The sequence below is a fragment of the Tenrec ecaudatus genome, chromosome 13 (assembly GCF_050624435.1).
Source record: "Tenrec ecaudatus isolate mTenEca1 chromosome 13, mTenEca1.hap1, whole genome shotgun sequence".
NCBI lineage: Eukaryota > Metazoa > Chordata > Mammalia > Afrosoricida > Tenrecidae > Tenrec > Tenrec ecaudatus.
The window spans coordinates 76,992,293-77,019,852 of NC_134542.1; the positions used below are offsets into that span (position 1 = coordinate 76,992,293).

At 40.6% G+C, this 27,560-nt stretch overlaps 1 protein-coding gene across 1 annotated transcript; it reads right to left on the reverse strand.

The window, feature by feature from the left end:
• Positions 1-29: 29 nt before the first annotated feature.
• Positions 30-27,482, reverse strand: GCA (grancalcin). Its single transcript, XM_075529632.1, has 8 exons — positions 27,327-27,482; positions 23,487-23,660; positions 21,415-21,484; positions 10,685-10,728; positions 10,245-10,392; positions 7,360-7,473; positions 4,091-4,149; positions 30-3,487 (listed from the first exon to the last, which is right to left on the reverse strand). The coding sequence occupies exons 1-8, from the start codon at positions 27,354-27,356 to the stop codon at positions 3,461-3,463; spliced, it is 666 nt and encodes a 221-aa protein (XP_075385747.1). The 5' UTR covers positions 27,357-27,482; the 3' UTR covers positions 30-3,460.
• Positions 27,483-27,560: the final 78 nt, after the last annotated feature.

Sequence of the window (27,560 nt, forward strand, 5' to 3'; positions counted from 1 at the left end):
CCTGATGGCGTGCCAGGACACTGCCCCAGCGTAGGAGAAGACAGCACGTACAGCTTGTCACAGCTGCGAGGACAGAGAGGGTCACATGCTCGGGAAGCAGCATTGCTATGTTTGTGCACTTGAGGAAAACCAGGGAGAGTGTAGGGACTCTGACACACATCTTACTCAAGTGACCACAAGCGGATTTGGGGGTGTCATTTTTTTAATTGCACAGATGTTACATTAGTGAAGAAGTTCTACTTCCTTCCAGGGTACACGCCTTTTTGAAGAGAAACATAAATTATATTTTCCCTGTTACTTTTTGCTGAATACAGGTTTAAAGAGGTTCACTGAGCACAGTCCTTTAAATTTAGAGTTAAAGGGAACCAAACTAAGACGGTCCCCAATGTTGATTTCTGCTTGCAATGTAAAATGTGTACCCTGCCACTCGGCACAGAAGTGCAACCCCTGGCATGGAGGCATCTGGCACTTCCTGTAGACTACGGGAAGCCTGGCACTGTTCTTCAGATGAAGCATCGCGTAATATAGATGTAATACATTTTGTATAAGACAAAACTTTACAGCAAGCTACTTGAATGTTTATTAAAAAATTCTCAAAATGACATGGAAACTTGTTTACTGTATAAATAAATGCGCTTATACATTGAGTGTGTATATTATTCCAGGTTTTACTGTATCAAAAGAAAACTGGGCTCAGGTGAACCCATATCAGCTACTATACCATATTCATATCCTGGCGATGTTTATCACAAAACATTTTAATCGTTACCTTAGGAATGGATAGTTCTTTTTTAAGGACCAAAAGAATGGATTGCATTTCGGTACAAAAATACTGTTAAAATTATTCTCTTTGCTGAATCTTTTTATAATCCGTATTAGGTGACAAGCAAAAGAATAGTGTTTTAAGACAGAGCAATAGGGTACATTCATCCTTCTAAAGGGGTGCTGTGGTCAAAGAGTTTTGAAAAAAAAGAGAACAGAAAAAACTGAGTCAAACAAAATTAAAGCCAAGTTTATTTACCTTAGGCTTTTACAAGCTGATGTCAATCATGTAGTTCCAAGAGGAAGGTGAGTTTTCCTAAGGTATTTGGCATGGAAACTTCCTTCACAGATATCCTGCGGCCAAAGTTCAGAGGAACATCCTTTGAAAAAGTCAGACGTGTATAAGGGGTGCTAACAAAGTATCATTTGGCAGAAACATGTATGAGTAATATCGTACTTCATAAAAGTGTGTGCTCCACTATGGCAGATGAGGCCATCTGCCCCCCTAAAGACGTACCACTTCTGAAAGCCAAAGGGGCACTCCTCGGTCCTGTAGGGTCACTCTGAGACGCAATCAACTTGATGGCAGGGTTGTGTTTGTTCATTTTTTCCCTCAACTTTGAGCTACCACATAAGGAAGATGAGTATAATGGACCTGAGAATAGTATGGCAATCCACTGTTTTTGATCTGAGCATTAAAATTCCAGGTTGGTGAATTCCATTATTTCCCTTATTCAACAGGAAGGGCTTACAGTGTGGTTAACATCTGCTTTCTAACACCACTTCCAATTAAATGCGGCACTTTTTGTGCCTCAGTGAATGTCCTCTCACCTTATCAAATACATGCTCCTGGATAAAAAACACCGGAGAGACAAAGGGAACATTATTCACTCACATATTCTTATAAAACTGACCAAGTGAATTTTATAGCCAATTATATGGAAATAATTGATGTCAAAATGGCTAGAGCTTACTTTTTTCAAGATTCATAAAAGTGAATGTTGTCTTAAAATGATGTAAGTTTTATGAAAATCACTCCTATCCACTGCAATCCATCCTCCGGCTTTTAAAAAAACTGGAGTTTTTTTGATCACCAGTTATATTAAACTTCTGTCAAATTGTATTAGGCTAGAAGATAATCAGTTAAAGAAAAATATGTGGCTTATTTAAATTTCATTAAGAAAGGCTTATGATGGGGATTAAATTAATTAAAACAGTGCCTGAACTCTACTTGTCAATTTACTTAGTAATATTATTCAGCAATATTGCTTTAATGCCAATCCTGGAATCCATGGGTGGCACAAATGGTTAAGTGTTTTGACTATGAGCCAAAAGGTTTGACTGTTCAAAACTATCTAGAGGCAACTTGGAAGAGAGGCCTGGTGATGTGCTTCCAAAAGGGCACAACCTTGAAAGGCCCCGGGAGCCATTCTACTCTGTACACAGTGGGCCTCCAGAAATCGGGAATCCATTTGTTTAGTACTCCAACTTCCATGAATGCGCTCAAAATACTTGATTTACCGGTCCACAAACCCCATTCGTTTTGTTTTCATGTAAGCCAAACTTCTTGATTTCGAACACTGAACCCTTTTTTATGACCTCTGGTACACATAATAACCACTTATATTTTCTGCCTTTTGGATGTAGTGGGAATCTGTTATCCCACTGCTAGTGAATACTACCATCTGGTGGGAACTCTGTACCTCTGTGTGAATCTGATGAAATGCAGTGAATCTTTCCAACCCCAGAAGCTGTGACTCTTTGGAACCTAGGTGTCACTCTAATTAATATCAACAATCATACTAACTCAACATTTTTTCCATTTACCTCAAAATTCTTTCTATAATGAAAATACCTGGTTTCAACCACAACAAAATTCTATCAAAATATAATTTGGTCTTAAAACAAAGTGGTAGATGGGTAACTTGGTAAATAGTTGGCATTTCACGTAAACAACAATTTCAATTTAAAAATAAATTTTAAAAAGAGCCCCTCTACCACCCGGAGGGAGAAAGACATAGCCATCTGTTTCCATGGTGATTACAGCCTCGGGAACCCAATGGGGCAATTCCACGGATGGGGGTAGAATCCCCTGGGGTCACTATCATTCAGCACTGAACTGGGGCAATGGGTTAAGGCTAACAACTGCATGTTTTTTAGGAACTATGGTATTCTCAACAAGCAAAATCCCAGGCGGTTCTGGTTGTGTGACTAAGGGACAAACCCTTGTACAAACAAAGCATCAAACTAAGTCCTCTTCCAGAATGCCCCCAAACATGAACAATTACAAACAAAATTCCTAAGTGGAAGATACGCACTTCAGATAAGGATAAATTAGCTTTCCCTAGGCTTGCATTGCTTGGCTTCTCATCCAATCTATCTTGAGAGTATATTCTCCTTAGCTTATATTGTTAAAAGTTAAGGCTAAGAAATGTTTACTCAATAATTATACAGCAATATTTTATGATGTTAAGCATTATTTATACAAAGATACTTCTCTAAAAGCCACAATATCCTAATACAAAGGTGTTTCCTTTATTGCTTGAACCGTTTGTGCTAACATGAAAACAGAGAGAGAGAGAAGCGATTTAACAGGTGGGACTGTGAATAGATCCCAGTTTTCCTTCATAGTGATCCAGTTCAGTTCTCCCATGCAGAAGAATTCACAGTATTTCCTTAGCTTTCACATTCTAGACATTCAGATTGCCATAGTGCCCTGCAAAAACTGAAACAAAAGAAACCATCAGCTAACAATGACAAAATCGGTTTTCACTCTGTTTGATTAATTGTATTCCATGGAAACATTTTCAAGAAGGGAAAGAGAACTTTCCAAGACTTGTCATTCTAACCTTGAGCCTACCATCCCCATCAGTAAATACAACAATAACAACAAATAACAGAAATGTTAAACTTTGAAACAATGCAGATATGAAATATAACTCCAATTAAAAACAAACCAAATGAAACTGGAAACAGGTACATAGGAACCATGTGAAACAAGATTAGCTTGACTGCATTATAAATTAAAATTTGCTCTCTCTCCTAAATGAAGCAAGTAAACTACTCTCTCGATAAAAAGTGGTAGACAGATCTTTTAAAAATATTTGGAAGAAGAGCTACCAAACACAGGTCAGAAGATTAAGCAGTAATTTTATATTTAAAATAAAATCAAGTATGTATTTATATCAATAATGAATTATATGTATGTTCGGCTATAAAAAAATTTTAAAAATATGATCTACAAAGTATATTACTCCCAGTATATGATATCTAAAAAACAGTTTTATCACTATGAATCCGTGCCAAAAGGTATGACAAGCTTACTCACATCGTCATAAAGGATATTCACAAGTCCTTGCTGTAAGTGGTCTCTTCTCCTAAAGAAATCTTAAAACAAACAAAAAACTACTTCATTAAAATTGAAAGTCTAATGTAAATCTTGAAAAGGACAGCATTTACATTGACTCAAGGTCAAAGTTCAGAGGGTTGAGCATGAAGGAAGACTAGAAATAGGAAACGCAGGGCAGAGAGAAGCACTAGAGGGCCAGCCACAGAAACAGGAAACACCGGAGGAAGGGGGTAAAGGATGCTACATTGTGAGCTTGCGAAGAACGAGATGAAACACAAGGTATATACATTGTTGAAAGGAAAAAGTATCTGTTTTATAAACTTTCACCCAATTCACAACGAAAAAAATGATCTTTAGTAAATAAAAAAATTTTTTTTTTACTTGGAGCTAAATCTGCTTTATTGAGCCCAATTGAAGATTTAGGCTGGGATGTTACAGTTAACATTTGTTTTATTCAGCAAGAACAATTTATATGCAGCCATTTCCTACGCTTGCCTAGATAGGCTTGCCAGGCTTTGTGGTTACAGTTGCAATAAGGCAGATCTCTGAAGAGCTTTGAGTTGTATTTTCTTTTTTTTTTTTTACTATTTCTTTTTTTTATTTTTTTTTATTTTAACAATTTATTGGGGCTGATACAATTCTTTTCACAGTTCATACGTATACATACATCAATTGTATAAAGCACATCTGTACAGTCTTTGCCCTAATCATTTTTTTCTCTTTTCTTCTTTTACATTTTATTAGGGACTCAAACAACTCTTACCACAATCCATACATATACATACATCAATTGTATAAAGCACATCCATACATTCCCTGCCCCAATCATTCTCAAGGCATTTGCTCTCCACTTAAGCCCCTTGCATCAGGTCCTCTTTTTTTCCCCCCTCCCTCCCCATTCCCCCCTCCCTCATATGCCCTTGGTAATTTATACCTCGTTATTTTGTCATATCTTGCCCTATCCGGAGTCTCCCTTCCCCCCTTCTCTGCTGTCCCTCTCCCAGGGAAGAGGTCACATGTGGATCCTTGTAATCAGTTCCCCCTTTCCAACCCACTCACTCTCCACTCTCCCAGCATCGTCCCTCACACCCTTGGTCCTGAAGGTATCATCCACCCTGGATTCCCTGTACCTCCAACCCTCATATGTACCAGTATACAGCCTCTGTCCTATCCAGCCCTGCAAGGTAGAATTCGGATCATGGTAGTTGGGGGGAGAAAGCATCCAGGATCTGGGGGAAAGCTGTGTTCTTCATCGATACTACCTCACACCCTAATTAACCCATCTCCTCTCCTAAACCCCTCTATGAGGGGATCTCCATTGGCCGACACTTGGGCCTTGGGTCTCCACTCTGCACTTTCCCCTTTATTTAATATGATATATATGACCTGATCCCACCACACCAAGGCAAATCACTGGGGGAGTGCAGCGGAACAGCAAGGGAATGGAGTGGCAAGGTCCCCAGGGAATGCTGAAAGTGGACTTTGGGGCCAGGGCGTGGTGCCCCAACAGACTGGACTGGAAAACGCTCCTAAGGGCCAGCAAACGATCCCTGAACTAACTACAAGCTTTTCTCTTGTGAACTGTTTTGGTCTGTTCTTTTTCAGTGGTTTGTTTTGGTTGTTTTGTTGTCTGGTTGTATACTGTTGCTTTGTGTTCCTCTGTCTAGTTTTCGTGCATGTTAGTGACTCCACAGGTCTGTCTGAATAGGACAGGCTGGATGAACTATCTGGATGAAAAACAACGGGACCGACAGTTCCGGGGGGACTTGGGGTGGGGGGGTAGGGGGGGTAAGGAAGTGGTGTTAACAAACCCAGGGACAAGGGAAAAACATGGGACCCCAAATGGTAGAGAAGGGGGAGTGGCAGGCCTGGTGGGAAATGATCAAGGGTAAGGTTGCTTAGAGAAGAGGTATACTCTAGCCCAGGTGGCGATGAACCATGGTAGTAGGGCAGGAGGAAGGTCAAGGGAGATGGAGGAAAGAGCTAGGAGTCAAAGGGCATTCATGGAGGTCTAGACAAAGACATGTACATGCAAATATATATAGGAGGATGGGGAAATAGATCTATGTGTCTATATTTATAGGTCAAGTATTAAGGTGGCGGAAGGACCTTGGGCCTCTACTCAAACACTCCCTCAATGCATGAATACCTTCTTTTATTAAATTGGAACTCTATGATGCTCACTCCCCCGACACAACGGCTGGAGCCAAAGTGGGTGAACAAGTAAATGTGGTGAAGAAAGCTGATGGTGCCCGGCTATCAAAAGAGATAGTGACTGGGGTCTTAAAGGCTTGAAGATAAACAAGCGGCCATCTAGCTCAGAAGCAACAAAGTCCACATAGAAGAACACACCAGCCTGTGTGATCGAGTGGTCCCAAAGGGATCAGTTACCAGGCATCAAAGAACAAAAAATCTATCATTGACTGCACACCTCCATGATAGGATCGGTGAAGACAAATGGGTGCATAAGCAAATGTGGTGAAGAAAGCTGATGGTGCCTGGCTATCAAAAGAGATAGTGTCTGGGGTCTTAAAGGCTTGAAGGTGAACAAGCGGCCATCTAGCTCAGAAGCAAATAAGCCCACATGGAAGAAGCACACCGGCCAGTGCGATCACGAGGTGCCCAAGGGACCAGATATAAGGCATCATGCAAAAAAAAAAGATATAAGTGTGTGCATGTATGTGTATATATGTGTATATGTATATATGTACGTGTATATATGTATATATATAAAATTTTAAATCTATACTGTCAAATACCTAATGTATTCAGTTAAGGACCCCTGGTGGCATGATGGTTATGTGTTAGACTACTGACTCCTAAATCGGCAGTGTCAGCCCACCGGCCAGCCTGCAGAGAACAGGGGAGGCTTTCTGCTCCTACAGTCAGTCCTGGAAACCCACAGGGCAGTTCCACCTGGGCCTGCAGGGTCACCATGAGTCAGGATCGACTCAAAGGCCACGAGTTTGGGTTTTTTGGTGAGTGTCCCCATTTATGAGATAAATTAATACTTTCATATTCAATTAAATAAAAAATGTTTAAACATATTCAATTAAATATTAGGTTGTTTATAGTGAACATTTCCCAAAACCGAGTTCTAGTCATTTTTCATGATTTATATTCCTGTGTTTAACACCTAATGACTGGTTAAACTAAGGGATGAATAAAGGAACTACATACTATTGTAACATGCTGAAGAAAGAAAGAGACTATTCAAAAAAGACAGTGACAAACTACTGTATCCATACCTGTCAATGCTCGAAGCTTCACACAGCAAGCAACATAATCATCAAAGAAGATTCTGCCATTCTTGCTGTAACGTTTAGCAATAGCACTTAATGTCTGAGGACTTAACCTATAGCCTAAAAACAAGAGATTGATCAATTAAAGGTCTCAGATTAACTAGCATAAGAATATTCCAACACTGTGCTCTCTCACAAAGTTGCAAAAAATTCATCTTAAAATTAAAAATGTGTATTAGAAACAATGCATTTCAGATAGAAACTGATTTTTTTAAGTTCATTATTATTACTGTCGAGTGGTACATAAAGACAGCAGCCTTAGCTTTGTCCTAAAATCAAAGCTAATGAAAAAAATAATCTTATTGTGCATTTGATTTTGAAATAATGCTTTAGTATTTCAATTCTGTAACTCTGTGTATATCGAATGAAAGTTGCTAGTTGACTTTGCTACCTTCCAAATACATTTTTTCCTTTAAATATTTAACTTGTAAGGAACTTGTACAGCCAGAGAAAAGTCAGAAGATTAACAGGGTGACCTGGAAGGGAAAGAAACAGGACAATTTCATACCTGTTTGTGTTCTGTAATTCTTAGCCTAGTTCTTCATATGTTGAATCCTTAACTACAACATCTTAACATTCCTGGTTTCTCTGTTGTTCAGTCTTGTGATTCAAACATTTCTGATAATGTTTTGGTATCAGTAAAAAGTTTTTAATTACTGAATCCTGTTATATGTGTCTTGATTTAGTTTTAAACACTATGCTAGTATTTCTGTTTGATTATTTGTTTTAAAATATAAAAACTGAATTGTAAAATATAAAAATGATTAGATATAAAAATTAACCTGTTCTACATGCTGCCCATTCTGTGCCTTTAATGAGATCTTTACACCTTAAATGGAGCATAAGTGTTGGGCTTTGAACTTTAAGTCAAAACTACCAACAGCTCTTCTGCTTCCATAAAGATTTAGAGTCTAGGAAACCCTACTGATCAGGTCTCCTCCATCCTGTTGTGTCTGTCTGTCTATGTATGAGGTAGGAGTAGCCTTGACAGGCCTGGGTAGAGAGTTTTTTATATCCACTTTACAATGGAACACACTGAGCTGATCTCGGTATTCTTGGCTTTCTACATTATTAGATCAATAAACTTTGACCAAAAACTCTAACACATTCAAATAATGAAAATAAATATCATAGGAAAAATTGTCATTGCACTTACAATGCAACTTAACCCAGGAAATTTGACAAAAGTAATGGAATACCAGGGACAAACTAAGAGAGGAGACAACTAAAACTGCAACGTAACGTAATTACGCCACACAGCTGCATGCTGAGCTCACTACTCGGTAATTATGATGCATGTGGTACTAACAAAGTCTTAAGCTTTCTTCACAGTACTTTCTAAACATAATTGGAATAATTATAAAGGTATTTGAAGATCTTAATTTGAAAAATCTAGAGCACCTTCTGTTTTCCTAAAGTAGTGACCTATTTAAGCTCTTTAGAAGTTTTCTTGTTTGTAAAACGTAATGGTTAATATTACAAAACTATGTTTAATTTTAGACCAAGTTCATCCATTAGGTACTAAAGCTCAGATGTACATATTTATATGGGGAGAATTGACCCCAAAATCATTAGTGTACAATGAAATGTCTATTCATCAACTAAAGTAAATATACCATCAGTTTTAACTCCTTTGAATTGGAATTTGAAGTAAGTCTGCTTAAAATGGGTTCAGATTTTAACTTTCAGAGACATCATTTCTTATAAAAATGTTATTTTTAAAACGGGGGTACGGCAGGAGAGGTTGGGAGGAAGTTGGGAGCTTGTAACAATGAACACAAGAAAGAAGCAGATGTTCTGAAGTCGATTGAGGAGATGATTGTGTAACTGTTTTTAACATGATTCAACCATTGAAGTGCGTGCTGAATAAGACAATAATTATAATTACATAATGATTAATAATTAGAATATTAATGATAAGTAATTAATTAAATAAAGCCATAGCAATGAATAACAATACAAATAACAAAAAAGATAACAATCAAATAATAACATAAAATAACAAAACTATTAAAAATTAAAACCAGGTAATTAAAACCACAAGAGTAATCATAATTAAGGAAAAATTCTCCAAGCGACACAAACTAGAAGAAAGTAAGCATCACTACGTAAGATCGATGGCTTTGCCACGAAAACAAATAGCCCTGGAACCTCAACTCACAAGCTCACTACCTTTAAAGACATTAGAATTCTTGCCAATGTATATGCTTTCCATTATAAAGGATTTTGGCATATGTGCTACATTTACAGAGAAAAGGGGGGGTAGCTTCAATGCTGAAAAACTAGACTATAAAATAATAAACTTGTGACCAAATGAGGGAGATCCCACCAAGCTACAAAATAGAATGTAAATGGGGAATACTAACAATTATATGTATAAATGTAAGTGCATCAGACATAAATCATTTAGAAATTATTCAATCAACTGACATGTATAGTATATCGACTTTTAAAAAACAAATCAGGTAAAATAGCTTCATCAAAGAGTTCTCTTGTTGTCACATGTCAACGAGTCGGTTCTGACCCATAATGACCGCACAACAGACCAGACCACTGCTCTGTCCTGCACCAGCCTCACAGTGGTTCCTGCGCTTCAGCCCTAGGTTGCTGCCGGTGGGTCACTCCGTCTAGCGGGGCCTTCCTCTTTTCCCCTGCCACTCTACTTTACCAAAGTAACAAGCTTTCATTTATCTATAACCTTGAAATCCAACAAGGCAAAGTTAGTGATAATACATTCCTTTGTTACTTAGTAAACTAAGACCATTGGTATGCATCTTATTATGGAGACAAAATCAAGCTAGATCAATTCTAAAAGACTTTAATCTTCTTACCCATAGCTGCAATGGCTTGACCCAATTCATGATGCTCCACTGTGCCACTTTGGTCTCGATCAATGGTCATGAAGTTCAGCTTCCAAGCACTCAGGGCTGCCCACAGTTCTTTGAATTCACTAAATCCCATTTTTCCTGTGTAGTCCCTCTGGTAGTTTATTAACAAAAATACATTTTGGTGCCAAAGAATATTAACCTAACCCTGAACTGTAACCACTGATTAAGAAATTAGCAATGTCTCCATGGAATTAACCAAATATTTCATATAAATAGATCTCCACATACAAATATGAATGTGTGAAATTCTGATAGGTTCTTACAAAGTATTTTCAAACTCTTCAGGCCACTGCGGTCATTGGTCACAAACACCTGGCTTAGTTTTAAGAAATAAAGCAGTCCCTATTCTAGAATATTCTGTGGGTTGTTTTTTTTAAGGATACATCCAACATGGCAATCATAATTCTGCAGGTTTCCAAACTGAAGGCTGTAAAACATATACAATATGTAAATTAGAGTCTGCCCAATTTTATCCATATAACATAATCACAATATCTTTTCCTCAAAACAAAGCATTAGATAAATTATTACCCTAACCAATAAGCTTTTACTACACATCAGGCATTCATGGCAGATAAAAAGGCAAATAAAAATTATTTCAAACTGTTTACTCTGACAATGAGATCAAGGTGTTTCAAATAGCTTTTATTAAATAACTAAGAAATAGGTGTATTTGCTTTGCTTAAAGCCTAGGAAGGAAAACTTCTGCCTTCCTAAACCAAGTAGGAAGTAGGGACAAAGTCAAGCCAGGCACATGTTCAGAAAGTACACAAACTGGAGGAGTTAAGAACTGGGCTGAAGCCTGGGGATATGTGAGGGAGTGGCGTGCCCTGAGTGCAGAAAGGCAGCTAAGTGGCAGGTGATTAAAATCTGGAATGCCACCTTGAAGACCAATAAAAGGCACTGTAGGATTTTAAGGAGCATAGTACTATCACTCGATCTCCCTTGTAGAAACTTGATAGACTAGATTGGAAAGTCAGATGATATGGGAGGTAGGTTGGTAAACCATTTCAGTTTATTATACTAGATTGAGTAAAAGAGAAAGTAAACACTAAACTTAAATAACTGGATTTTGGAGAGTAGAGAGAGGCCAAAGAAAGAAAATATAAGGAGGGGCCAGCCCAATCCAAACTACATGGACAGCCTCCCTGTCCCCCAGAAGAATTCACTTCAGAGGGACATGTCTGATCAAAGCACACAGGAGCAAATGAAGGGCCAGAAAGAGAGAGTGGAGCACATCCTGCCCCACCAAGCCCTCAGGATGATATTCCTGCTCAGAGCAGCCAATGCACAAAGAAGACCATAGGGCTGGCCCCACTACCAGACAGGATGTCCCTCACTGATCCATAGTGCTATGAGGGACAACACTGGAGACACAGTGCAGGAATTGTGCCCCATCTGACCCCTTCACACCAAGGTGAAACACTAAGGGCGTGCAACAGAACTGCAAGGGGAGCAGAGCAATGAAGTCCCCAGGGAATAGCAAAAATAGACTTTGGGGACAGGGCATGGTACCCCATCACAATCAAACAGAAAACACTCCTGAAGGTCAACAAACAGATCTTGAAGTATTTATAGGCTTTCCTTTCTTCCTTTCTTTTTTTTTTTTTTTTTGGTCATTGGGTTTTTCTTGTTCTTTTGCTTTCTTTTGCTTTGTTTTTCTCTGTTTTGCTTTTGTGAATATTATTATCTCTGCATGTCTATCTAGATAAGATAGATGGGATAAACAATCTTGAGGAGGAAACAATAGGCCAGTTATGGGGGGGCAGGCATAGGAGAGGGGGTGGCGGGAACAAGGAAGTGGGTGTTAACAAACCCACAGACAAGGGAACAAGTGATCCAAAATCAATAGCGAGGAGGGTGTAGGAGGCCTGGTAGAGCGTGATCAATGGTAATGTAACTGAGAGGAATTGCTGAAACCCAAATGAAGACTGAATGTGAGAGTGGGACAAGAGGAAAGGAAGACAAGAGGAGAGAACTAGGAGGCAACGGGCATTTATAGAGCTCTAAATGCAGGCATGTACATATGTAAACAGATTTATATATGACGATGGGAAAATAGATCTGAGGACATTGGGCCTCTACTCAAGTACTCCCTCAATGTAAGAATACTTTGTTCTATTAACCTGGCATTCCATGATGCTCACCTTCCTGACATGGTCACTGAAGACAAAGCAGGAGCATAAGCAAATGTGGTGAAGAGAGCTGATGGTACCAAAGATATAGTGCTGGGGTCTTAATGGCTTGAAGACAAACAAGAGGCCATCTAGGTGAGAAGTAACAAAGTCCACATGGAAGAAGCACACCGGCCCATGTGGTCACGAGGTATCGATAGGACCAGGTATCAGGCATCAAAGACACAGAACAAAAAATCATATCATTGTGAATGAAGGGGAGTGCGTAGTGGAGACCCAAACGCATTGCCCATAGGCAACTGGGCATCCCCTTACAGAAGGGTCATAGGGAGGAGACAAGCCAGTCAGGATGCAGTATAGCACCGATGAAACATACACCTTTCCTCTAGTTCTTTAATGCTTCCTCTCCACAACTATCATTACCCCAATTCTACCCTACAAGTCTGGCTAGGCCAGAAGATGTACATGGGTACAGATAAGAGCTGGAAAAACAGGGAATCCAGGACAGATGAACTCTTCAGGACCAATGTTGAGAGTAGCCACATAAGGAGGGAAAGGAGAAGGTGGGGGTACATAGGGTGAACCGATCACAATGTTTTGAGAATGATGATGGCAACAAATGTGCAAGTGTGCTTGACACAATGGATGGATCTATGGATTGTAATAACAGTTGTATGAGCCCCAATGAAATGATTTAAATTTTTAAAAAGAAAGAAAGAAGCTATAAGAAGGAATTTAACGTAAAAGCAAGGGTTTTATACTAATACTTTCATGAGAAATGTTCACGGAAAAACCTATATTTCAATCCCATTTTCCACGAGCTTTTGGAAGTTCCCTTGGATTAGGTCCACACAGTTAGGTAAAGCCTGTGACTGATAGTTACCCATCTGACTCCTGGTGACCCCCATGTGTGCAGAATAGAACCTCCCTGGAGTTTTCAAATCTTGTGACCTTTGGGGAGCGCATCACCAGGCCTGTGTTTGAGGTGCTTCTGAGTGAGTACAAACTACCAACCTTTCAACTAGTAGTGGGGTGCCACCCAGGGCAACACAATTAAAGCTGAAGCAGTTATTCTCACCCCTTCCAAAAGAAGATAGTAAATTTTAGAAATTTTAGTTTATGCTATTGAAACATGAATTTTTTTAAAGAAAATAATTGATTTCAGTCAAAATTTAGACCCATTAAAAAAACAGTACGAGTAGTCCTTGAGTTAAGAGAAATGTTGGTTGTTTTTTTTTAATGTTCAGCATGGTGTAAATGTTACACTAATTGGTTGTGGTGCTGGAAGACTGACTATTCAGTCAACACTCAGTACTTAATGTGTGATAGCTTGGGGGTGTTAGGTGATGTCATATAGACATGTCAAATGTACAACACTCCCAATTTTACAAATAAGGAAGTGGACACTCAAAAAGAATATGTGTCTCAAGTTTATAGGGCTAATAGGTGGAACAGGTAGGATAAGAGTCAAATTTTTCCTTCTTCATACAAAAGCTACCTGGACAGGAGAATATCACATGAGAAGTTGCCCATGTTTTGATCAAGTGAACAATATCCTTTTGACCCTAAAGTTAACAGTGACTCATATTCAGGAAGTGAGAGAATCTAAATTGATGATAAAAATGGCATTGGTAAAGAGAGGACCATAGGGTGGGCCCCAACACCAGACACGACATCCCTCACTGACCCATAGCACTATGGGACAACACTGGAGATGCAGTGCAGGAATTGTGCCCAAACTGACCCCACCACACCAGGAAAAACACTAAGGTCATGTAATACCAAGGGGAACAAAGCAATGAAGTCCTCGAGGAATACCAAAAATAGACTTTGGGGCCAGGGAGTGACACTCCATCAGATTCAACTGAAAAACACTCCTAGAGGTCAATAAACAGGCCATGAACTACTGATAGGCTTTACTTTTCTTGTTATTAGTTTTTCTGTTGTTGTTTTATGTTTTCAGTTGTGGGGTTGTTTTTTTTTTTTGCTTTGTCTTGTTTTTGTGATTATTGCTTATGCATGTCTATCTAGATAAGATAGGCAGAATAAACTATCAAGGGGGAAAAACAATGCAATGATGGTTCTTGAGGGATGTAGAAGAGGGGGAGGTAGAAGGAAGTGGTGTTCCAACAAACCCAGGGACAGGGAAACAACAAGTGATCTAAAATCGATGGTGGGGAGGGCATAGGATGATCAAGGGCAATGTAACTGAGATGAATTACTGAAACCCAAAAGAAGGCTGAACATCATAATTTGATAAGAGGAAAGTAAAAGGAAATAGAGGAAAGAACTAGGGGGCAAAGAACATTGATGGAGGTCTAAATACAGGCAGGCACTTATGTAAATATATTTATATACAAATGATAGGGAAATATATATATATATTAAGTATTAAGGTAGCAGATGGACATTGGGCCTCTACTCAAGCACTCCCTCAACACAAGAACACTTTGTTTTAATAATCTGGCACTCGGTCACTGAAGACAAAATGGGTGCATAACCACCTATCAAAAGATATAGTGTCTGGGGTCTTAAAAGTTTCAAGATAAACAAGCGCTGTGTAGCTGAGAAGCAACCAAGTCCACATGAAAGAAGCATACCAGCCTGTAGAATCATGATGTATTGATGGGATCAGGTATCAAGCATCAAAGACCCAGAACAAAAAATGCTAACGATGTGATGAGGATGAGGGCAGAGTGAAGACCCAAACCCCATCTGGAGACACAGAAGGGTCACAAGGAAGGGAGGAGCCAGCCAGGGTACAGTATAGCACTGATGAAACACACAACATTCCTCAACCCTCGTTCTACCCTTATACATCCGGCTAGACCAGAGCATGTAGGTACACTGGTACAGACAATAGCATGAAACACAGGGAATCCAGGACAGATAACCCCTTCAGGACCGATGATAAGAGTAGCAATAACAGGAGGGCCGGGGGAAGGTGGGGAGAGCAAGGGGGAAACCGATCACAATGATCTACAGTTGCCCCCTCCCAGGGGGGCAGACAATATGGAAGTGGGTGAAGGGAGACAGCGTTTGGTCATAGACATGAAAAAAACTATAAATTATAAAGGGTTCATGAGGGTGGGAGAGTGAGGGAGGGAAGGAAAAAAAGAGCTGATACCAAGGGCTCAAATAGAAAGCAAATGTTTAGAAAATGATGATGGCAACATATGCACAAATATGCTTGATATAATTGATGTATGGATTGTTATAAGAGCTGTAAGAGCCCCCAATAAAATGATCTTTAAAAAATGGCACTGGTAAATAAGCAGATTTTCAACCCAAGAATAGAATTATTATATGTGTGTGTGCATGTGTATTATCTATAATATGTGTACATGTGAGGGAGTAGTATATGTAAGATTAATTTTGGAGGGGAAAGAGCTACACAATTTTCAGAAAATATGACAGCTTTTTACACTCGCATTAAGGCCCATTACAGTAGACAGGAAAATGAGATTTTAAAAAGGAAGTATAGTCATTTAGGAAAAAAGCAAATGAGACAAAAATAAAAGTAACAAAATTTTGGAAGTTAAGAAGCAATCTAGTTACACTGCAGTAAACCTTGGACACTTAAGAAGTAGAAGAATTCCTGAAAAGCGGGGAAAGCTAAAGCTAAAGACAGAAGAATTGGTTAAGACTCTGCTTGAGAAGAAGCCCGGGGAGCCCAATTCCTTCTCTGCCTCAGCTCTGCTGCCCAGCTGTCACACCTACTTCCCTGAAGAAGTCTGAGTGTTTACTCTGCGAGATGATCCATGAATCGCAGGATTCAAGGCATGGTGCAACACAGGGGTATTGATAAACAAGAAAATAATTAATAATTTATGAAAGAATGGTGGGTTATACATTGAGCTACTACCCACCAGCCAATTTTCAAATATACCAGTCACTCCATGGGAGAGAGATGTGGCTGTCTGCTCCCAAAAAGACTGAAAGTCTCAGAAACCCAATGTTCTACTCTGTCCTATAGGGGTGTTACAAATTATAATCATCCGTACTTGATGGCAGTGATTTGGGCTTGCTTTATTTATTTATCATTAATTGGGATTTTATATATCATATCATGCCATGTTTCAATCATGTCAAGTAAAATTGTACAATTGCTACCAGTTTCCAAACATTCTTTTACTGCATGGAATCCCTGACATCGCCTCCCTTTATCCCCCCACCACCACTGTACCCCTATCCCCCTGAGTCCTTTATTCTACTTGCTGTCTCTATCAGTTCATCAATCATGGGTTTCATATACCAAAAATGGCAAAGAGTTCAAGAGGGTAGCCTCCATTGATATACTACCTGGGGATAATATGAACAAAACAATAGAAACCAAAAATACAGAAAATTTTGGAAACCAGATCACCTCCAACCTGTATCACAGGGGGATCTCCTGACAAAGTTTCCACTGTTCAAGTCATATTTATGCCTTTGATCCTCTGTACTCCTCTCTCCGAAGCACTCTGTTCAGTGACCACTTTCCTCCCAGCCCTCAATTTTGGATAGGGAGAATTCTCCGGAGCCTTGTGTCCTATGTAGTTCCACAAATGCATCCCGGGCTTCCCCTGGCGGAAGGGCCCGGCTGAGTCCCAACCTCCTTGTTTCATGGAAAAGACTGCAGAATCACTCCAAGAGCAAAGTCCTAAAGATACTGACACCCCTAGCGCTACGACTCAACTCAAGCACTGTACACGGAGCCCTGAAGCAAACACGCCTAAGCAGGCACCAGAACTGCATTCTGAAAAGTTTACATCAGAATCACCAAGAGTCCACATACATTTGAAAAAAGGGTGGGGGCACAGAGGGGACGGGCGGTGGGGGGGTAGGGGGAAACCTTGGAGGAATAGAGGTAAGACAGAAGAAAATGTGAAAATAAGTAAATAAAGGAAGGGAAAGACTAAAAATGTGATTGCCAGTCTCAGAGAGATAAGAAAAAGCATCCCATCCCAAATGTTAAAAATAGAATAGACGCTCTTGGATATTAAAAACATGACAGCAGGAGTGAAAAACTCCACAGAAGATTCAGGAACTAGAGTTGAGGGCATTTCCCCCAAACAGTAGAGGAGGGAAAAAAGATAAGAGTGAAAAGATAAGAGAAGTCAAAGACCCAGTCCAAACAGCAAGCACTCCAAGAGAGAAAAATAGAGGAACCCTCCATCCCTGGAGGAAGGGCCTGCCCGCAGCAGAGGAGTGACCTGGCTGAGAGTGCCCGCCGTGCCTCTGGCACAGTGCAACCAGATACGGCACTGTGAGAGTCTGAAGACGAGCCACCCGGAGATCGTGTAGCCAGCCCGAGACACACCTGTCAGACAGGCAGGAACCGACAAATAAAGCAACAGGGGGAGCTACTAGCAGTAAAGCAACACCTGCAAACTCTAAGTGAAAATGATTTGTAACCTACAATTCAACTCTTGGCCAAAGTACCAGTTAATTGTGATGGTAGAACGAAGATTTGTCAGGTAAGTAAAGTCACACGATGGGAGAAAGGCAGGGCTTTCTACCACGGTAAAAGGTTACCGTCTCAGAATCTCACAGGGGCAGTTCTACCCTGTTCTATACGGGGCTGTGAGTTGGAATCCACTCAATGGCAGGGACTTTGGGTTTTTTGTTTTAGGGGTGCTTTTGTTGGAAGGTCACAAGAAATTTCCCTCTTTTATTAAGCACCTAGGTCACAAGAAATTACCCTCTTTTATTAAGCAACTAGTTAATAATTTGGTTCCCCGAATTTCACTGTAATAATAATGAGCAAAGAAAGAGGGCAGTTTTACAAAATGGAATGAGTGGAAGATTGAACTCAAGAAAGAAGAGAAGGGGGAAAAAAAGAAAGAAAGAAGAGAACAGAAATTCCAGTACGATGGTGAAGGACAGCCAGGTGAAAACCAAGCAGAGAACACAACAGAAATCTCCTGGAGGAGAAAAACTTCAGAAGATGCAAAGCATGGGACATCTGACAGCTATTAACTTTGAGAAACCAGAGAGTTCAATAAAAAAGTCGTCATCCTGTATCATAAAGCAGTTACAAATAGCACGTGCACGGTTAAATTAAGGTAAATGCTGTTGATCCAGGCAGACTAGCTGGATACGGATAAGGGGGACTACTGCTACTGTGGGTCCAGTTGGCACGTGCACAGGCTTGTTTCAAATACAGCGTCCTTAAACATGACTCAGTCCTCAGATTCTGCCGGTAAGTTTCCGTCCTAGTCTTGTTAGGGTGCCTTCAGTCCAAACGGGCTTCTGAGGACATCTACTGGAACGCTGCAGTTCAACACAGAGGGGCCAGTTCAGAAGATCAGGACAGGGTTTTTGTTTGTTTGTTTTTATCATTTTATTGGGAGCTCGTACCGCTCTTATCACAATCCATACATACATCGTGTCAAGCACATTTGTACATTTGTTGCCATCATTTTCAGAACATTTTCTTATTACTTGAGCTCTTGGTATCAGCTCATTTTCCCCTCCTTTCCCCCACTCCCTCCCTCATGAAACCCTTGATAATTTATAAGTTATTATTATTTTTCATGTCTTCCACAGTTCGATGTCTCCCTTGACCCTTTTATCTGTTGTCCATCCCCCTGGGAGGGGGTTATAGATAACTCATCATGATTGGTTCCCCCTTTCTCACCCCACCTTGCCCTTCTCCTCCTGGTATGGCTACTCTCAATATTGATCCCAAGCAATTTATCTGTCCTGTGTTTCCAGCTCTTATCTGTACCCGTGTACATGCTCTGGTCTAGCCAGATTTGTAAAGTAGAATTAGGGTCATGATATTGGAGTTGAGGAAGCATTAAAGAACCAGAGGAAATGTATATGTTTCATTGGTGCTATACTGCATCCTGACTGGCCTGTCTTCTCCCTGCCACCCTTCTGTATGGGGATGTCCAGTTGCCTACAGATGGGTTTTGGGCCTCCACTCCATACTTCTCTGCTATTCATTGTCATGAATTTTTGTTCTGGGTGTTACCTAATACCTGATCGCATCACCTCATGATCACACAGGCTGATGTGCTTCTTCCAGGTTAGTTTGTTGCTTCTGAGCTAGATGGCCACTTGTTTGTCTTCAAGCATTTAAGACCCCAGATGCTTTATCTTTTGATAGCTAGGCACCACCAGATTTCTTCACATTTGTTTATGCACCTATTTTGTCTTCAGTGATCGTATCAGGAAGGTGAGCATCTCAGAATGCCAGATTATTAGAACAAAGTGTTCTCGTGTCATTTATTGGGGGCTAATACAGTTCTTATCATAATCCATACATATATCCATTGTGTCAAGCACATTTGTACATATGCTGCCATCATCATTTTCAAAACATTTTGTTTCTACTTGAGCCTTTGTTATCAGCTCCTTATTTTTCCCCTCCCTTTCTCACCCTCCCTCCCTCATGAACCCTTGATAATTTCTAAATCATTATTATTTTTTCATGTCTTACACTGACTGATGTCTCCCTTCACACACTTTTCTATGGAATTGTAAAGACGTCATCTTGATAAGGTTTTCTTGAAGGACACAGGACTATCGTGAGAAGAAGGGGCAGGATTTATTAAGAAGAAGTATTTTTGAAAACTGGAAACTGCATTTGTGAGAAAGACCAGAAAAGCTACGCTGAGGAATTTTTTCCATCACAACAAGGCATCTTGTGATTTTCTGGGGAAGCAACGGCAGCCCTAAGAGAATTTCCTTGGGAGACCTCACCCCAACCACACTGCAGCCCCTTTAGGCTTCTATTGGTTCCTGGAACTCAGAGAACATTATAAAGGAACGCAATTAAGAGCCCGTCGAGGATACCCAAACTGCGTGTGATGTGACGTAAAAAGAAGAGTGCGGAACGGGTCAGACGTGGATTAGACGGACACAGCACGTGCCTGCAGAAGAGTAGACATCTAGATGGAGGACATGTACACACACAATAGCTTCACAGTTTGATATTGTTATTTAATGAAGATTTCTTGATTGTGTAGGAATACTTTGTGACTTGCCATTGTCTAACCATTGTAGAAGAGGGGACGAATGGGGAGTATCCTCATATAGAGGTCAGATAGGGTTGAGGTTGGGGTTGAAAGAGAATCAAATACTCATATCCTATAACAAGAAGGTGGGAGTGATGAAGCCAGAGAAACAGAAAGGCGCTGAAGCCATCAGAGAGCCGAAGGGGAGAGTTGTGTCGTTGCAACACCGAGAAGCTGTCAGCTGAAGAATTGGAAGGCTCCCAACCAGAGCCTACCGGCTTCTCCCAGTTTGGATTTGCCATAGGCAGTCAGACGACAGCGAAAGCATCAGCCACTTCCATCAAACCTGGATCAAGGTCGTCTAAAGGCACAGTTCAAACTCCCATTCTAAAAGCCCTTTCAGTAGCAGGAGTTTTAAATAAGGATGAAGTGAACCAGAGGAAATGCCTTCAGAAGCAAAGAACGAGATGAAGGACCTTGGAAGGGAGAGGCCAACACAGCAGGACCAAACTCCTCTAGCAAAATAAGGCGTGTGTTTTCTGATAGCTGGAAGTTATGGGAGAGAAATATAGAATCTCAGTATGAACCTGTCCGGGAATGTGACAGTTAAATGATGCCGTGTGGGGACTGCAAAGTTACAAAGAACAGTTTCCATTTTTAAAGAATGGCCCTAAGACTGCCTTTAGAAAAGCTTCTTTTTTTCCAATTAAAATCAAGCAAAAATAAACCGCAATTGAGAGATACACTAATTAATTCAATAAATAAACCAGAAAATCAATAGCAATAACAGCATACTACTTAAAGATATAAATGCACATGCCAAAGGAATTCGTTGAAAAGGTTGTCTCTGAGTAGCTGATGGGGAGACAGGAAGTCACGATGAGCACTTATTTCCACAATAATCTCTAAAGAATTATTTTAGTCTGTAAGATATGAGCATGTAAAAGTGTGATAACAATTCAAAGCAAGGGGGCAATGGCTAGAAAATGAATTTACTACTTGAATTTTAATGGGGGGGAGGGGGAATCTCACGAGAATAAGTCCCACTAATTCCAGACTCGGTCAAACATCTCTGCAGTTCTTCAGCGTCCACTTCACCATCCTGTTAAAAGTGAAAAAAACACAAACAAAAAAAGATAAATAATATGTATAGATATATATATATAAATAATATGTATACACATATATATAGCCTGATTTCATATGCATTTGTACAAAAGCATATCAAAATGTTAATTGGTTTCTCTATGCCAACAAATAAATAAATTATATGCACTTTAAAATCATTAATATCAAGAAGAAAACTCCAAGGACAATCAACAACAGTAGCATATCACAGAATATCATGCAACGTGAACAATGCTTCCTAAAACCAAACTACATTCTATATTGCTTTTTTATGCATTTAAAATGTAATTTATATTATTTTCCACTGAAAAATAGCAAAACCCTTTTCCCAAACAGCTCAAAGTTGTGCCTTATGAGAGTCAGTGTGCTTTTATTTAAAACAATTAGAAGCATGCCTAAATCTTATTCAGAAACTTCTGGCTCAAGCCCATTGTTAGAGAGATTATTCTAAAAATACTGAATCTTTACCTGGAAGCTCCCCTCCCCCGCAGCTCCCTACAAGTTCCTCTAGAAAAAAATTCTGATGGCTGCTGTCATTCTTCTGATTAATGATCTCATTTGAACATTTTATGGAAAATAAAACCATTTCGTGCAAACAAGAAATTACAGTGGAAGTGAAATTGGTGGAACACTGTGACCATATTGAAGTACCTCATTATATTTCCTTTAAGAACAAGGTATTTCACTCGACATCACATACATTGGCATAAAAGTGAGTAAGAGCGGCAATGAGAGTCAAGTCAGCAAGTTAAAAACACATACTACCAAAAATACCAAGACACTAGAAAGCTCTTTACAAATGATTTCTATTAAGAATTATGAAGACTTTTGTATTTTACTTGCTATTTGGCAAGCAAGTAACAATAACAATTCTACAGATGATGGGGACTATAAAATAATGCTGTTGCTATTGTTAAGTGCCTTCTAGTCAGCACCAATTCACAGCAAGCCCCTGGACTACAGAATGGAGCACTGCCCAGTCCTGGGCCATCCTCACAATTACTCTTATGTTTGAGCCTTTTGTTACAGCCACTGTGTCAATGTAGCATGAAATTAAAAATCCAAAGAAAGACCAAACTTACTGTTCAAATTTATTAGAGACTAATAACCTGCTAATGCAGGACCAATGATTAATATCATATATAATCTGTCCTTATAATTTTAACTACAATAGAAAAGTAAATTCCAACATGATTATTTTGGTGATTGATTTAGAAAAAGTTCTGGCCATAGAAAGTCAAAATGACTATAAATTACATTAGTTCACCCTTTACAAAACATGTAATTTTGCAACTTGGATATATTTATGAATTTCAGAAGTATTTTCCTATTGTATGCTTTGACATACTTAGGCTTTCCATAAGTGTGTTTGTTTTGGTGGAATTAATAGAGAGGTTTAAAGCCTTAGTCCATGGAACAATAACTTCTAAAAACTTCAAATCGCTCCTCTCAAATTTCGCCTAACCTCTGTGCCTTCTATTAGAGAATTCAATGTATTTATTGGTATGTATCAATCAGCGCAGGGTGTGAGATGCTTCTACAGAACCCAATCCAGTGGGAAAAAATATAAAGATTCAGGCGATAGAAAAGGGGTGAGGGGGGGGGGGCGGGGATTTGGAAGAGATAGTTCAAAAGAAGACATATCATTATAATTCATAAGTTTTGGTGGGTGAGCCACGGGCAGAAGAACTTCAGCATGGGAAACAGCAAGCAGAGAGAGGAAGTCAATTTCCACTCTATGAAACAACTGCTTCCTCTCTCAGTCAAATGAATACTGCTCCTGCATCCCACCAACAGATTTTTGAAAATGGAATAATTATGACTGCCTTCTTCTTCTTGGAACTGAAAAAGAAAATTGGCCCGGATAATCTTTAATCCACTTCACACATCTTTCAACCGATGCACTAAAACAGGCTTTCTTTTCCATAGCAATCAACCTTCAAACGACCATTTCTACAATGTACGTAGTATCTCACCTGCCCAGCGACAGCCACGAAGTAAGTCCACATGGGTTCATTAGGGGAAGAATAACTGTCAGGATAGCCAGGATACCCCAGGTGTCCACCCAGGAGGATGGGAGGACCTGTCCCGGGCACCGGCTGTCCCACTGGCATCTGCATCCCCGGCATCTGACCACCAAAATGCCCGAACTGTGAGAGGGAAAAGGGAGGTCATCAGTTCCTTCAAAACTCGGTTTAAAACAACATTTCTGAGGAGCCCCCTGAAAAGAAAGCCTGGCAGTAGTGAACAGAAACTTCTCTATCACAAGAGCTTCCTAAGCCACAAAACACTAGACGTCTTACATTAAGACTGGCTTCGATTAGGGAACATATTTGATCCAGCAGTCAACTGCAATTTTTCAAATAAGTACAAAGCCTCTAGTCTCTACACATGCCATTCTAACAGAGGCACCGGAGGCACAATTTAGGCTCGGGTTTACCATCATGATCATCGAAATAGGCGGGGAGGGGAAGAGTTTTGAAAACAGACAAGAACTTTGTCCCCTGTAGTGAAACTGGAAATCCTCCTCAAGAACAGTGTGGAGAAGATTGGGTCAATATCCTGCAACGTCACCCCCATCAAGGGAGGGTGCATGGAGGTGATACGCCCTATCTGCACAAAGAGATTTATTTTTCCAAAAAGCCAGAGGTCAGTAAAAAGATCAAGTAACAATTTCAGCAACAGTTCACTTCAAAACCTAATAACGACAACAACCAACAGCTCATGCTTATCGAAAGCTTTTTATATCTCAGTATGATTTTAAGTACTTCCCATCATTTGGTTTTGCAAGCAACTCAGTGGGTAGGAAAACAGTATGCCCTTTGTTACAGCTCAGGACCTGCAATTTCCAGAGTGTTCCTGAGCTGGTCAAAGTCAAATACCTTGTAAGGAGGAAACCTTGCATTCAGCGTACATAGTCTGACCCCTCAGGCTGAACACGATTAAGTTCCTGCTGTGGCTATTACCCCTCCCTTTCTCTCTCTCTCTCTCTCTCTCTCTCTCTCTCTCTCTCTCTCTCTCTCTCTCTCTCTCTCACACACACACACACACACACACACACACACACACACACACACACACACACACCTCTCTTTCTTTTTCCCTTAACAGCAAACTATGTCCCTTATTTCACTTTCAAAAGTCTGAAAAAGACCTTTACTCAGCATTTTTCTTAGTCTGGAGCAGAAAGGAGGTCAAGTCTGTTCACTACAGCATGTTGAACAAGGATCTTCCTGATCTGCATCCTTGAAGGATGAATAGAAATTGTCAGGAAACAAAAAGGGAAAAAACTTTCGAAGATGAGGGAGGAAAACATAATGGCGGAACCTACCAGTACATTGGCCTTGGCTGGGACAGTTAACTCACAGAGACCGTACAGGACAGAGTGGGACAGACCCCTGTGGGTTTGGGAGACTGTAACTGTTTATGGAATAGAAAGTCTCTTTATTCTCTTGTGGGGCAGCTGGTGGATTCAAACTGCTGATTTTGCTATTAGCAACCCGACCTTTAACCAATTATACCATCAATTTGAAGGCAGTGAGCTTTGGTAGGGTTGAGGATATTAGCAACTAACAAAAAGATTGGAAGTTCAACCCTACCCAGAGGCACCTGGAAAAAAAGGCCTGGTTATCTACCCAAAAATCAGACACTAAAACCCTTTGGAGCACAGTTCTTCTCTTGATGATACACATGGGTCACCATGAGTTGGAATCAACTGAACTATCTATCTACCAAATCAAATGGTTCTGAACCAAGAAAACTTAAAAAGCCTACTGCCACTGATTTGGTCATTCATAGTGAGTCAATAGCCCAGTATAGAAATTCCCCCTTGGGTTTCTAAGGCTGCCAATCTCTGTCAGAGAAGAAAGGCTCTTTCTCCCTGTGAGAGACTGTGGGTTCAGTTATCAGCCCAGTGTGCAACCCAAGCCACCAGGGCTCCTCCAAGAGGTCTAGCAGCTAACATACTACTCTCCATCTTGTTAAAAGAATTTTGAAAACATAAGGAAGATGTGGGTGTCTTTGATGCATACAAAGATATATACTACAAGGATGCTTCCAAAAGTTTGTGGGGGAAATTCCCTTATCTCTTATTTATTTATTTCTTTGTTTCCCCTTTATCTTTTAATTCCATTTTTCATGATTTTTTTAATTTCAAACTGGAATAAACAGAACACCTAAAAAGAATACGTGATGAAAACATGCAGAGGCAGGGAAATCTAAAAAGTTCCATGAGTTTATGCTACCTTCATTAATCAGCGGAGGCTTTGCCCACTTTAAGGAGCCCTAGTAGTGCAGGGGTTAAGCACTGGGCTGTTAACGGAAAGGTAGACTGTTCTAGCCCATCAGCTTCTCCGTGGGGAGAAAAAAATATGGAGCAGTCAACCTTGGTAAGGATGTAAAATCCTTCCTAACACCATGAGGCAGTTCTCCCCTGTCTGAATCTAGTGGGTGGCGGCAGGGGTGTTGTCTTCTTTAGGCACCTTATGATCCCTTTTGTGTGTGACGTCTGCATGCGGGGGAGACACTGAAGTATCAGCAGGAAATCAGGCACCTTTCAGATACAAGAACTCATGTTTCAACTCACTGCCTTTGAGTGGATTCCTATGTGTAGTAGCCCTACATGACAGCATAGACCTGCCCCCGTGGATTTCTGCGACTGTAAATATTTATGCAAGCAGGAAATCTTAATTGTCTTCCGTGGGTTGTTGACAGGTTTGAACTGTAGACCCGGAGGTGACCAGTCTAATGCAGAAGGCACTATGCCACGAGGGCTTAGGTTAAACTAACTACTAACAATCTATTTCCTTTTGAAAATATAAAAGAAGGAATTCTCAAATACTTATATTCCCATGGGTAGAGTAATCTATGTGTAAACAACTGCCATATGCTAATATTGAGTCTCTATGAAACAGGAACCCTTTGACATGGAGTGGATTCCAACTCACAGAGACGGAATAAAGCTATATGAACGCTACATGGTGCTTCCTAGGGGGCATAGGAGCAAACTGCCTTAATCTCTCTCCCTCAGAGACGCAGGTTGGCTTGAACCACCCACCAAGCTTGATTTCTCATTTCCGGTAAAATCAAGTAGAAATTTTTAAAAATTTTTAACAGAAAATGTATTATTTTCTACCCTCATGTAATGGACCACTCTACATCCAACTTTATGAACAACAAATATGTTCACTGCACTGGAGATTACTGATTAATACTGAAAGTTGGTTTCTTTTTCCTAAGAAAGCGTGACTAACCACCAGGAAACTACAATTACAACACTTTGTAACTCTCAGAGGCAGTAGAGAATAATCGCTTACATAAGCAAGTGTAACAGCTGCAGCAAAACCTAGAAAAATAGGCTTAAAAGGAAAAACGAGGAAACATGAACTTCGCTTCATTTATTTATAAGCAACTTAAAGAACAGAAAACAAGTGGTCAAAATGCTGAAAAAGAACGTCCCGTACAAACTGAGTGGGTGCAGGTGAATCACAGAAGGTAAATGAACACACACCAAAAAAAAAAGGGCGGGGGTTGCTTTTTATGCCTCCATTCCAGGACTTTCCAAAATCCATCACAGCCAGGGCCCCACAAGGACGCTCCTTCGGGGCTGTCTGGAATGCCCTCGGATTCCAAAGTCCGATGTCCGCCCGCCTTGGTCCACTCCTGGCACCGCCAGGAGGCTCCGGACCGCGGACGCCAGAGACGCACCCCGGAAGCGGCGGCAAAGGGCGGGCTCGGCAGCTGGCACCGCCCGCAGAGACGTCACCCCACCCACTCCCCCGTGGGGCGGAGGGCGCCGCGAGGCGGCCAGCACTCACCCCTCCTCCGCCGTATCCCGGGTAGGCCATGGTGAGGCGGGCGGGCGTCGGCCGTGCGCGACAGCGCTCACGCTGCGGGACGAAATGCGCAGGTGCAGATGCAGGTGCAGGTGCGGCCGAGAGACACGCCTGCAGCTCTCTCTACTTCCCGGACCCGCCCACGCCCGGGACGCTGACCCGCCCCTCTCGGCTCTGATTGGCTGCGTCCCGCCCCTCAGCGCTCACCCAGCCGCC